At 37.0% G+C, this 14,963-nt stretch overlaps 1 protein-coding gene across 3 annotated transcripts in view; it reads left to right on the forward strand.

Annotated features, from left to right (window-relative positions):
* The window catches only part of LOC124596151 (phosphatidylinositol 3,4,5-trisphosphate 3-phosphatase and dual-specificity protein phosphatase PTEN), a 237,765-nt gene that overhangs the window by 153,218 nt on the left and 69,584 nt on the right, over positions 1–14,963 (forward strand). Inside the window, exon 10 of one of the 3 annotated variants that reach the window (XM_047135174.1) lies at positions 2,859–7,529. The exons of 1 other annotated variant lie outside the window; for it this stretch is intronic. In XM_047135174.1, coding sequence (XP_046991130.1) covers positions 2,859–2,890 — 32 coding nt within the window. In that variant the 3' untranslated portion in view covers positions 2,891–7,529. Of the gene's footprint in view, positions 1–2,858; positions 7,530–14,963 lie in introns of those variants that run through there. One more of the 3 variants, XM_047135175.1, reaches the window with a different exon arrangement.

Below are 14,963 nucleotides of genomic sequence, written 5' to 3' on the forward strand. Positions count from 1 at the left end.
AATTTATAATTTATTGCAGTAAATGAAACTGTGATAATTAAGGTGTACATACTTATTGCATTGATACTAAAAGGCAACTAATTTGGTTATGTTAATTATTATGTTGTAGTGGAGAATATGGAATGATTCAAAGCACAGAAGTACAGGGGAATACTCAGATGAGGAGAGTGTAATTAGAGGATATAAAAAAGGGTATATGAAGAAAAGAGAAATAGGGAGCCACTGAAGTGATAGAGCTATAAGGTTTATGCCAAATGGTTAACAAAGACCTGAAATACGTATTAATGAGGGGGATGAAATCTGAGTTCACTGTTAACATATTAATTCTGTGTTGTGCAACATGTTAAACATCAGGTTGTCACGAAAGAGGACTGTTCAGTCTTTCAGTTGAAGCCTATGCTGAAAATATGTTGGATTATTAAAAAGCCTTTATATCCATAAGTTATATGTAGCTTGAATCACCATGAATATTTCACCATTATTTTATTTTATGTTACATTTGTTTTATTTATGTTAGACCTTAACCATCAATTCTCTTCTTGTAGCATACATCCTAATTTTCTTTGATCCTTAATCTTTGTCTAAATTTGTTACATATCATGTCTTTCTCTTTTCCCTCTTTTTTATAAATCACTTTCCTCTATCTGGCTTCTTTTTCTCTCTATTTTCACACTAATCTTCATGTAATGATGTGCTACACAAATGGATTGTCACGCATCATCTGTATTCACACTCTGTCCCCAGACATTGCACATTTCATCACCATCATGCATTTATTACCATCCTGGTTGCTTTCCAAGTCAGATACCTATGTGAAATGTGATAATGAGTTAAGAGTTAAGTTTGCATTAATACAAGTTCATATATTTGTCTTACTAGGCTGGAAACATGTATCAATACTTTCACAACCTCCACAAATTATATTGAAAATTATTTTGCAGTATTGATAAATAATTCTAAAAATATCATGATGAGACCTACAGAGCAAGGGAAAAAGCGATCTTGCAGGCCTGCCCATGGGTGATCGTTATGTCACAGGATTTGTTTTTAATGATTCTGTGTTTCTGAAGACTGCAGATACTTTTCCAAAAAAGCAGTCAAAGTAACATAATTCACTTTCTTATCAGTTACATCACCTTGTTTGCTGCTGGGAATAGAGTATTAATTTTAATAGCTAAAAAAAAATCACAATGCCCAATTTTCTTCTTCTTCTTCTTCTTCTTCTTCTTCTTCTTCTTCTTTTCCTCCCATTTCACTTTTGAAGGTGATGAAAATTTGTGATATGCGTAAGGGAGTCTTTAAAACTGGCACAGGAATGACAGCTTAAGGAGAGTGATCTACCCATAGAATCGGCTCATTATTTTCTGCTCTCATGGGAATAAACAGAGTAGTGTTAATACATCCATGTGTTTCATTTCTATACAATTAGAATCTGTTTTTAATCACGAACAACCTTCTGATTGGTCAGTAAGCAGTATGGTCCGACTCTCTCCGCTCTACATAGCTTTAGATTGTAAATATTGGTAGGAATAAATAACACAATCCATCATCCAAGTTTGTTGATTGCCATGAAGAGCATTAGATTTTGGCCTTTAATCCCCTGGACTCTGGCTTGGTGTGACATATCCTTTTCTCTACATTTGCTGTGGCTTTCCTACATACCATTTTTCTAATAAGCTCATAAACAGCTCTGAAGTCTTACCATCAAATGTTTTTTTATTGTTGTGGAGATTTTTGACACTGGCAAGTCTTATGACAAATCATTAGAATTGTTTGCTTTTTGTTTCTTAATTTGTCTTTACAGTTATTATAAACTAGCCCTAACTTTGCATGCGTAGCGCAAAGTATTTATGGCTGAACGATTTGTGTGATGCTGCAGTAATAAATTATGTAAACAAACCTGAATCAGTCTGTTGAATAATAAAAGCCGAACTAAAATTTGTACCGTAGTTCCCGAGATTAGTTTTCACAATACGAACAAAAAAATGTCTTGGGGGCTTTAAATTATAACATGTGTAGATAATGACATAAGTGAGGTACAGTTTCCTGAATTAATGTGAGTGTCTGAAAATAGCATTTACACAAAATGACTGCAGTCTCATTAGTTATGATTCTTGGAATTTGTGACTCCATGCACTTTGATAGAAATCATTTATTTATTAAATCTTCTTTCTTTATTAAATTTTCCATTACAGTATGTGCACTATATTTACCTTATGTTGAACAGGGTTAGACAAAAGTGCTGTTTTGTTTATACAGTCAGGGATATTGATATTGGTGCAGTAAAATCTTTTCATGTTACTAACCACATCAATCTCCAGGGTAACCATAACATTGTGGGAAGCATTATTGTCTCCTCAGGTCTTCTGGAAAATACGGGAGGAGGGCTATTGCACTAACATGTTGCAAAAATTTTCACAAGCACATTAATATCAATGTCAGTCATTAAGAGTGATTGAGTTCAAGTTTGATAGTAATTTCCATGGTGCCTGACTATTGATTTTACATGCTATAGTGACATAAATTGTATCTTCATACTTCAATCATTTTTTAAAAATGTGTCCAAAAATACTTATTTCAATGTAGTGTGTGATTGTTGTTGGATTTTACCTTTTCTTTCTACAGCTCCGTAACCTTTGTAAACAGTATATTCACTAATTGTTATATTCAGTAGTAAGAGTATTCTTTGTCATACCTGCTATAAAATGAATATTAAGGCACTTTTTTGTTCAATGTTTTATGGTTTCTCACTAAGGAAGTTACAGAAATTATTCTGTTTTGTGCTGTTACATTGTGTGGATTTTGTTGACTTACCTTCTGCTGTATATCTTACTGTTGCTCCATTATGTCTTGGCTAGCAGGTGGCGCATCTAATATCACATGCTCATAAGAGTTTGGAGGAACTTGCACATGCTGATGGACGATGGCAGAAATATCTTCAAGCCATAGTGGATCAGCAGTAGGAGCTGCATCACGTCTTCATGATTCTTTTACAAACAGTTTTTGCTGAGCAGTGGTTTTCTTTGTCTGAAAATTAAAACATGGTGTACCTTTAGCAATATCCCAAGTTATGTAATTTATGTGTTGCAATATGATATGTTCTTATTTATTATATATGTGTGAAAATGCATTATCGGCATAGTATATGTAGTCTTGTGTGTGCTCCCATTTTTGTTTTCATTTCTCCATTTAGCATGTTTCTGCTGTTGGCACAGATACATTCAATTGGGTTAGATTCATTACTTTTGAATGTAAAATTTGTGCTATTTGTAGTTGACTGCATGTGATAAAGGTTCCTGAAAATGTGTTGCAATAACAATCACACAGAACATATATACATGGTACAATAACTAAATACATTGTAATCCTTTTTATATATTCATCACATACATATTGGAAGAAGCATTTAACAGTAATAGTAATTTCATTGAAATGTGTATATTTTGTTGTTATGCATAAATGTTTTGTAAATATACAAACATGGTTGATGTTAGCAATTCCAGTTTAGTTATAGAAATCAGTGTTTTGTTTTTGTTTGGTAAGATGCTAGGTGAAGTATGTTCCTCGTTTCCCAAGAAGCACTAGAATGCTAGAAAATTATAATTATCTTACAGGTATTGAAATATTTTTGATTGTTATGTCAGTGGAGTTGGAAAAGAAATATATTATTTTTTTAAGATGGAACTAATGAAAATCTCCACTTGGTCAAAAAATATAATTGTGGTCACAAAACATTTGCATAGTACTTTTTTTTTTAAAAAAAAGGAGCTTGTTTCATATACAGTGAGGCTTCCATTATTTTTTTAATTCCAAATATTTATTTATTTATAGTATACAACTTCTCTCACTTGTTTTTCACAGTCATAATTTCTTTAAACTTTCAAAGTTGACGTGAACAAAATATGAACGTTAAAGATACTTAATTTGAAACAAGAGGTTGATATCTGTAAAAAAAGTTAAGGCAGATATATTTTCACTTATTTCTATAAATAGTTGAGAACGGACATTTTCATAGAGAATTTCCAATATGATTGTTAAGACTCTGATCAAAAATTTTTGCCTATAGTTTTCTGGTTTGATCCTTCACTCTGTCTCTCATCTTTTGGTTGGTGTAATAGAATTATGATTCGTAAAAGCCGAGGAATTTATGAACATGAAAACTTTATTTAATTTTTCCATATGTTTGATTTAAACACACAAGTTCCTTTTCTAAATATAATTTTTAGCTAATTTATCAGCAGAACAACTCAGATTTTACTACCAGATTATACAGTAAGGTTATATTGATCATATTTATTATTTGATACAGCTTCTGGATATGTTTGTTGTAATTTTGTTTCTTTCTCATTTACTCACTCTCAAGCCTTTTTGTATCTGATATGTGCCTGTTATTTGACATAAACAAAGTTATTTTTGTCATACGTGCTCAAGAGTATGTCCCAGGAACAACATGCACAAGTTTTTCAGATTTTATACTACTGTTATCCACCGCATGTTACTTGCTGCAGTTTTTTTAATTTTCATATTCATTACTTGTGTTTTTTTTTCCTTCCATTTCATGTAGGACTGTAGTGTTATTATATAAGAAATTACTAAATATGCCATCACAGCATCCATTACATGTAGCAATTCCACTTCACTTGAAACTACAGTATTGTTATACTTAAATTTTCTTTTCCTCGCCATTTGTGCTAGACACATTACATTTAGGCTGAGTACATTTGTTGTGTGACTGAGGTAGATGTTACAGAACAAGAAATGAAAGAAAGAAAGGCAGTTCCTCATTAAATTGTGTTTTGTTTCAGTTACATGAGTGACTGTTGAATAATTTCTATATTCTGCAAACCATAAAGTCACAGTCACACTGCCATTCATCTGCAGGGAATGGAAGAACTTTCTTCTTGACAGATACAGAAGCTTGCACTTGTGCACAACAAAATTTCTGTAAATGTCTTTGTCAAACTGACCATTCCAAATTTTGTCTAGGGCATATTAAACTCTGAGGATGTATCACAATGTATTTGGATTGGGAGATACAGAACTTTTGTTTTCTGTTGTTGATGAAAACTGTGTTTCTACAGTCTGATACTTACTTGTGTAGCATTTTCAGAGCTAATATTCTACAAGGCTTGTGTATTGTGTCTAGGTTTATATGTTCAACAATAGATTAACTAAAAGCTCTACATGTCTGTGAGAAATTAAATTTGTGGGGGCATAGGTTTCCTAGTGAGAGGTGTCATCTTTGAAGATGGAGTACAAGACTCATTTAAAGACTGTAACAAGCCATTGTATCCAAGCAGTTTTCTGGGATATGAAAATTGCAATAACATCTTGTTGTTTTCTGTACACTTTTTTCCTCTCTCTCTCTCTCTCTCTCTCTCTCTCTCTCTCTCTCTCTCTCTCTCTCTCTCTCTCTCTTTTTCACTTGCATATCGAGGAAGTTCACATTCAGTTGTCTCGAACTGTGGCTATGGTACCTGGTACTTACAGTGGTTGAGCGAAGGATAAGGTGACTGTATAGTTTGCTTCTTTGTCACTGTTTGATTCCTCTTTGTGGCTGGCTACTCGTGAAAAGAGTGGCAGTTGAAGAATCAGACTCGGTTAACATTGCTTTTATGTTGATAAAATATTTAAATGAATGCAATAACAAAAAGACATAATGGAACATCCAACTTAAATTGTTGTGGAAACCTCATCTAACCTCAGTGTGCCAGGAAAGAAGAGAGCGGCCTGTTGATTTTGGTACCATAGTGGTAAAACCTATGTTTTTCCATGCCAGGTTACTCATTCTTATTGACAGTTACAGTTAGATTTCCTTCATTCTTTATATCCCAACTCCTCTTACACTTTCTTACTATCAGAAGTTAAAGTATAGTTGATTTGGAAAACTGTGTTGTATTATGCCCTACAACTATTTTGATTTACCCTACCCTTAAACATAAAATTTGAGAAGTCCTGTCATATGCGAAATAATATCCATTGTTCACATTAATTTTATATTTTAATTTCCAACAGAATGTATATAAATTAAAGTAGGAATATCTGTTGGGGGGGAAATATGACACTGAAACTGGAAATAATGTGAAAGATTCCTGTGCCAAAATGGAACCCCCTTGTCCCTCCCAGCTATCAGCTATAAATAAAATTCATTGTGTCTTTTGTGATGGAAAGTTGACTGCTACTTGCCTCATTGTGTAGATGTGAATTTATTTGATGCTGAATTACATTGCCATAGAACTATATATAAGTTTTTTGTGTGATTGATTTAAAAGATTAAGAAATGTATGATGGAACAACTGCTAGTTCAGTGCTCTGATCATATTTCCAAGAACAGAACTGCTTCTTTGTTGCAAACAGTACTTTGCTGTACTTATGAATGATGTTTGCAGTAATTTCAAAGTGCAGAAGTTTAAGGAATGCCCTTCTTACTTTCATAACAACTCAGTTGTTCTAGTTGTTCCACAGTTGTTTGTAGTATTCTATTATGAAAGAAATTATTAACGTCCTCTTCACGGAACAGTTCCTTAATGGGTTCTGCTATATTGCTTTTTTGAGTGAGTTTCTAATTATTGTTAACTAAATTACACAAACGTAATCAACATTAAAGGCAATGAATATATTTCACTCAGACTTGCTATGTCAAATTGTTATTCCATGTCATCATAGAAAATCGAATCTCAATCACTGATATACTTTCATAGTAATTTACTCAAAAATATATATTTACGTATTGACTCTTCATTGTGTGCAAAATTTAAAAGATGCATTACTTTGACAAAATGATGTAAATGTACTTTAACAGGACTGATTATATCTTTTTTGTGTTGTGTTTGTTTATGACTGCAGTATAGTATTGTATTGCTGTGCTTTGTGTCAATGAAGAGAAGAAGTGTGCCTTGATTGTAATGTAGTGTTCAACCTAGAAAGTACAAAGCTGTTAACTTGATCTCAATGCTAGGAAATAGAGTAGATGTTAATGCTAATTACAATAGATAACTTCTTGATGTATGTACTGTTTTGTGATGTTGCCATTATGCAACTGTTGAGGTGCAAACTTGCCTGCAAATTTTTTTTTTACTCTGAGAAATGATTGATTGTACTTGAGTCTTAAATAGTTCTGACTTTAGTTACTAATTTTTCTCCTATAAATTGTTTCACTTGTGCCAAAATTTTACTATTCATTTTTAATACTGCTATTAAAGATTTGTGAATATGACAGTTTCTACTGTATGTTTGTCAGTGTTTGTCCTTTGCTTCAATTTTTTTTATTTACTGTTTTTTAACTATCTATTAGATTGTTGTACTTAAACCCTTGTCAGAATGCAAGGCATATTTGATTACCATACTCACTGAAATATTCGTTGTATCAGTGATGTGCCATTCCATGTTGTTGATCAGCTTATTTAAAAAGTTATTAACTTGCAACATTTGGTGACTGAAAAATTGTGAATAGAAATTTATTTCAGTATTTGCCTTGTCTGCCTTAAAATCAGAAAACAGTGATAAAATAAAAGAGTTACAAAAAATTACACTCTCTAGTTTCTAATAAATTTTTTTTCTTTCCTCCGAAGACACCATTTGCTTGGTATGTTTTTCTCATCATTATCAGGTTTACCACTCCTAGGAAAACAATACTGTATGTGTTGAGTGCCCAATTGCAAGAAACGAAAGAAAGGGAAGCAGGAATGGTTTTGTAAACCCTTTGCTGGTGCCACTAACAGTATCAGAATAACTTTGTGGCTTCCAAATACTTTGGAATTTTTGTGCATTATGTAATTTATAATACTAAGACCCAATAAAGAGAACTGAAGAATTTCAATACCCACATGTCATTACAACAAATGAATTAATTTTTTTAGGAATAGAGGAGATGACTCGTTGAAAGGCAGAAGTGCTGAATCGTTGATAGGTACACAAACGAAAGGTACAGTGATTGGCTAGCTTCCTTTTTCGAGCTTGTAGTAAACACAAACACACACACACACACACACACACACACACACACACACACACACACACACGTCTCCCTACGTTATGCTCAGTCGACTGCCAGCTCTTTTCCTGGTCCATGGTGAGGCAGTTAGAGAGGCCAGGTGGCAGACAACTGAGCATGTGATGCCATAGAGTAGGACATGAGATAACAGCACATGTGTAGCTGATACAGGGGACAAATTGGCCGGGGCTAGAGGGGGCAGGGGATGGTGCACGCATGCCTCCCCCGTTCCACCCATACTCACACATTATTTGGTGGAGATTGTGGGTGGGGGCAATGCATTACCTAAATTTTAGGCCAGGAAGGCTATGATAGTGAAGGACGTGCTGTAAGGGTAGGTCCCATCTGCGTGGCTCAGAATGCTGTTGGTGGTGCAGAGGATCCAGATGGCAACGGTTGTGAAGTATCCATTGAAATTTCCCATGTTGTGCTCTGCTGCATGTTATGCCACTGGGTGATCCACCTTGCTTTTAGCAACAGTTTGGCAGTGGCCATTCATTCTAGTTGACAGCTGACTGGTTGTCATACAATGTAAAATGCCGTGCAATGGTTGCAGCAGGGCTGGTATGTAATATGGCTATTTTCACAGGTGTCCTGGCCTCTGCTGGGGTAGGATAAGCCTGTGAAGGGACTGGAATAGGTGGCGCTGGTTGGGTGGATTTTTGCAGGTCTTGCATCTGGGTGTTGCATGGTGCTATGATCTCTGTGACATGGTAATGGTGTAGGGAGTGACTATGGTATAGGGACTGACTAGGATGATGTGGAGGTTTGGTGGGTGGCGGAACACCACTTTCAGAGAGGTTAGGAGTATCTTGGGCAGGATTTCTCTGATTTCAGGTCTTGATGATACATAATCAAAACCCAGTCGGGTATGAGAAACAGGTGTGTGAGGATATGGCGCAGGAAATCTGTTTGTGAATTAGGTCTGGAGGATATTGCCTGTCTCCAAAGGCCTTTTTGGGGCCTTCTGCATACTGGGCAAGGAAGTTCTCATCATTGCAGGTGCATCTACCACAGGTGGCCAGGCTGTATGGGAGGGATTTTTTGGTTGGAAGCAGTGTAAGCTGTCAAAGTGCTGGTATTGTCGGTGATTGGTGGGTTTGGTGTGGACCGAGGTGTTGATGGAGCCATCTGAGAGGAGGAGATGGACATTAAGGAAGGTGGCACGATGGGTGGAGGACGGCCAGGTGAAATGGATGAGAGAGAAGGTGTTGAGGTCATGGAGGAATGAGGATAAGGTTTCCTGGCTTTGGGTTTACTCACATGGCACCTTCCTTAGTTAGTGGGCCACCTAGAAGGAACATTCCTAGCATTCCAAAACCCCAAACACCTGGTCTGGTTCAGGTGTATTGATTATATCCCTACAATCTGGAACCAAGGCTAGGATGTCTTATCCTCATTCCTCCACAACCTCAACACCTTCAGATCCATCCACACACCTCGGTCCACCTGAAACCCACCAATCACCAAACAGTACCTCCACTTTGACAGTTGCCTTCCCTTCTACACCAAAAAATCCCTCCTATAAAGCCTGGCCACCTATGGTAGACGCATCTGCAGTGATGACAACTCCCTTGTCCAGGATGGTGAAGGCCTCCCCAAGACCTTGGCAGACAGGCAATAACCTTAAGACCGAATTCGAAAGCAGGTCTCCCATGTCATATCCTCACACACACCTGATCCTCATATCCATCACAAGGCCGCGCAGGATTAGCCGAGCGGTCTAAGGCACTGCAGCCATGGACTGTGTGGTTAGTCCCGGCAGAGGTTCGAGTTCTCCCTCGGGCATGGCTGTGTGTGTTTGTCCTTAGGATAATTTAGTCTAAGTAGTGTGTAAGCTTAGGGACTGATGACCTTAGCAGTTAAGTCCCATAAGATTTCACACACATTTTCCATCACAAGACCCAACCACAAAGCAAGCTCACCCCCTCGTCACCTAGTACCACCGCGAACTGGAACCACTGAACCACATCTTTCGTCAGGGCTTTGATTATGTATCATCATGCCTTGAAATGATAGAAATCCTACCCAAGATGCTTCTAACTCCCCCAAAGTTGTGTTCTGCCACCCACCCAACCTACACAACATCCTAGGTCATTCCTATGCCACCCACTACCCCAGTCCCCTGCCACAAGGATTGTACCAGTTAGGAAGACCCTGATGCAAAAACAGCCCAGTCAACTAACCGAGCATCACCTACTCCAGTCCCTTCACAGGCTCATCTTACCCCATCAGAGACGGGGAGACCTGTGAAAGCAGCCACGTTATACACCAGCTCTGCTGCAACCATTGCGCGGCATTTTAGATAGGTATGACAACCAGCCAGCTGTCAACTAGAATGAATGGCCACCGCCAACTGCTGTCAAAAACAAGATAGACCACCCAGTGGCACAACATGCAGCAGTGCACAGCATGCGAGATCTAAATGGCTGCTTCACAACCTATGCCATCTGGATCCTCCCCACCACCAACAGCTTTTCTGAGCTGCACAGATGGGATCTGTCCTTACAGCACATCCTTCACTCCTGTAACATTCCTGTCCTAAACCCAAGGTAACTCATTGTCCCCTCCCCCTCACCTCCCCAATTTTGTGTGTGTGTGTGTGTGTGTGTGTGTGTGTGTGTGTGTGTTTCCTACAAGTTGAAGAAGTACATGTGTTCCGAAAGCTAGCCAGTCCCTGTAACTTTTGTTTGTGTACCTATCACCGAAGCAACACCTCTGCCTTTCGGTGAGTTGTCTCCTCTATTCCTAAATAATTAGTAATTCTCAACCAGAACTTCCCATACATTAGAATACTAAATTTTATTATTTGGGATCCTCAGTTACCTCAGAATTCCTTCCTATACCATTGTTTTTATCCACAAAAAAGGGGGGGGGGGAGAGATTTGAGGGGGATTGGGGGAGAAAGTAAGTGTTGCAGATATGAAAATAATCACAACTTAAGGTATAGAAAGCATGTGCAAAAATCCTCTTCACAAAAATAACTTTCAGTTTGATGCCCTCTGCAGTATTTGCAAGACCTATTCCAAAACGGTTTTGAACATTAAGGGAGCTGTATCAGCTTTTTAACTGTCACTCTTTATCATTTCTCGCCAAGTTTTCTGTCCATCTTCTACTGTTTTCTTCTACCTTTTTGGACACTCCGTGTCTGAATTTAATTTCTAATTTTTTATTTATTATTTCATCTGTTCTTTATGTCCTTTGGTAACTCTGACAAATTTTGTTTCTGCATTTTGAACGTGCCTGCTTGTGGTTCTTTTTCTTTCTTTTTTCCATAATTGAAAAACCGCGACTCACTTTTGTGTGTTTTAGTGTAAGGAGACCAACAGTTTTATAAACTTTGCTTTGTGTTTCATTCTGTGTATTAATGTTTAGTAGTCTGTTCCATGTTCGATATGTTATGCTAAACTTTTAACTTTTTTTTGTATATTGTTATCATACACATCATTGGTAAGGTTTAATTGACAGAACTGGAAAAAAAATCTGTCCACCAAGGCTACATCCCCATTGGGTTAACACTGCTTACCCCATCTCTTTGTGCGAGTTTTAAGCCTTGAAGAACTGTCAGTTCCCTGTCAATGTATGCACAAGAACGGAAAAAGCCCTCTACCTGTGCAAAGTAGTCAAATATATCAAAACAAAATAAATGTTGAAAGTATCCTACTCAATTAGCAGTTCTGCCTCGGAACATGCACTCACACCTCTACAGAAAGCCACTCTGAAAGTAGTCTTCAGTTATCACCTACTTCAAGTATGACAGTCAGTAGGTGTGACCGTACATCCTCGAAATTAGTATTGCACAAATAGCAATAGGTTCCTAAATGCAAGCTAAGGTGTGTGTCATCAGTAATTTAACATGAATGAATTTTTGACCAGAAATAAATAGCTTCATTCATGCTTTTCAATACATATGAGTAACTATGGTTAAATAACTTGCAATCTGTAATGCTTATCTGAGAATAGAGTAGGATATGAGAAAAGCTTATGTACAGTAACTAACTCATGGTTGTCCAAGACAGACTAATTCTCTGAGATAATAGTATTTTCCCCTTCCACTGTAAATTTATGACACTAAAACAGTTTTGACATTACCTCCTCTAAAAAAAATTATATTAAACATTTCTTTCCTGAAATGATTATGCTTCTCAGTAGCCACTTAACGGCATGTTTATGTTCCATAAACCAAAATAGAACATTTTATCTCTTAAGTTAAGAATGTACTCCCTAGCTCGCTTTCACGTTAGGTCATACTTTATCAGGAAAGTAGGGATATATATCTAATAAAAATGGAAGTGAGTTATTGTTTTCTCTCTGCTCACATTCATGCATTTCTGCTGTTGACTAAATAATGCACATCTATTCAGTAGATCTTTATCATGACAAATTGTGTCCCAAAAAGTGTGTAGAATATGTTTACGTCAATTCCAAATCCGTTTAAGTGCTTAAAAGTCACACTGGTATTTCTCATGCACTATGAAGCACAAACAGATGATTTTTTGGACTACATTATGGAGGGGTGATTAAACTTGGGTACTTTACTGTGGATCTGAAAATAATTAGCACTCTGGCACCACACATGTTGAACATCATAAAGAAGTTAGCAAAAAAAAAGTGCTAACAGTTTTATAGGATAGAAATTGGCTCACTAATCATCGAAACTTTGCTTCAAGATTGACACTGTCAGTGCTGAAGGCTACTGCGAGAGACTGTGCAAATCGAGTCAGGCTATTCACAACAAACAGTGATGAATATTGTTACAGGTACTTTGTTTTCTGTAAAACAACATCCATCAAATTACACATACAGCACACACGAAGTGGTGTGGTCCTTTAGATGTTTCATTTAGCTGCATCAATCATGATTCTAGAGCATGAAACGAGTGTCAATTCTCATTTCTAAAATTGAAGGAATACAATGATTATCTTCAAGTTTTAGATTACTAGCTCTGCTGTTAGGCAACCGGGGTTCACTCAGCCTCATTATGCCAGTTGAGGAACTGCTTGCAACTCAAAGGTCTGCAAAGCTGATGATTGGGATGTGATGTGCTGACTATAGGCTCTGCCTTACCATATTCGAATGATGCCATTGGCTGAGGATGACATGGTGGTCAGTTGTGTCCGATTGGCCCATCTGAAGGCATAATGGTGGAAATTTGCTTTAAAGTTGCCAGATCCTTCACACAATGATCTTCACTCACTCAAATGTGAGCTACCTTCAGGTATTTTCTAGCACTCACATTTTCAAAATGCTGTTGTCATACTTATTAACAATCCACCGAGGAAAAAAATTACATCCAAGTTTCAATCTGGAAACTAATTAAACAGTATATGAGTGTGCTAGACCATTGGGCGTTATTTATGCTAATTCATTCAAATGATCATTTTTTTCCAAGTGACAGCTATTTCTATCTTCAGTTACACTTTACAAACTGTTGTTAAACAGATTTTACCAGTTTGATGGCTTTTCTGCTGTTTTTGTACTGGTTTATGTGCCATTTGTTTATGTATGTGAGCCACTACATTCTACTTGGAGTTCTGGTGATCATAACATGAGAGATACAGCAACATCATTGATACTGTATATGTTGTTGTTGTTGTTCTAGTTTTCAGTCTGAAGACTAGGTCACTGCAGCTCTGTGTGCTACTCTATCCTTGGAAGCCTCTTCCTGCCTGAATAACTTCTGTAGCCTACATCTATTTTAATGTGTTTACTGTGTTCATCCGTTGGTCTTCCTCTACAAGTTTTACTCCCACACCTCCCTCCAGTACCAAACTGAAAATTCCTGCATGCCTCTGTATGTGATCCTTTCTTTTAGTTAAATTGTGCGATAAATTTCTATTTTTTTTCCCAGTTTGATTCAGTAACTCCTCATTAATCAATACATCTATCAATCTAATCTTCAACACTCTCCTATAGTACCACATTTCAAAAACTTCTTTTCTGTTGTTGCCTGAACTGCCTATGGTCCATGTTTCACTTCTGCACAAGGGTACACAGACATCACTTAGATTTATGTCAGATGTTAACAAATTCCTCTTTTTCAGAAAAGTATTTCACACTACAGCCGATGTGCACATTCATGTCAGATGTTAAAAGAAATGTATTTCATACTACAGCCAATCTTCACATAAAACTCACTATAAACATAGAAACACACAAAAAACTGAATTTGGTATTCAGCTGTGTTACAATGTCAGACATGTGTATTATTTGTGTGTACCATGTTGACAAATGAACACTGAGTACCGTTTGTGTTATACATTGAGGTGTTTCTCAATATTCTCTCTTATAAAGACAAAAACTTATGTTGCACATACATAGAACGTCATTGTGTTGTACAATACTACTTTTAATGACACAAAAATTAATTGCTAGTAATGTTGCAGGAGCCATTAATGAATGTTTGCTAGTTTGATTTGACACAGCTGCTCAGTGCACAGCTATCAAAATGAGTTGTTCCATTAGCAAACACCTACAAGGTACGTGAGAAAAGTAACGAGACTGACAACACTGCGAGTGATCTGGCAGTGCTCTGTTGGTTTACTTTTGTAGACCTGTGTGTTCGTCCCTCCCAATGCTCAGTTCAAGTTTCAGCTCCCTACAGCCATCATATGATTTTTGAGAGAACCATCAGTGAAGTTGTAGTTTTGTTGTGTGTTACGAAGACTGAATGGTGAAGTTAAGGGCAAACGTTAAGCCATCAGGTTTTGTTTTAAACTTGGGGAATTGGTGAGTGTGACCTCTGAAAAATTGAAGCAGACCTATGGTGAACATTTTGAACAGATTGATGGCATTGCCATTGGCAGTCCTCAGTTACCCTTGGTGGCCAACCTTTTTAAGGAGGATTTCGAGGACAGAGTGCTTGAATCAGCTACCCTTAAACCAACTGTATTCTGGACATACGTGGATGATACTTTCATAGTGTATCCTCATGGGGAAGATAAATTGATGGAGTTTCTTCATCACCTGA

This window comes from Schistocerca americana, chromosome 2, assembly GCF_021461395.2.
Source record: "Schistocerca americana isolate TAMUIC-IGC-003095 chromosome 2, iqSchAmer2.1, whole genome shotgun sequence".
NCBI lineage: Eukaryota > Metazoa > Arthropoda > Insecta > Orthoptera > Acrididae > Schistocerca > Schistocerca americana.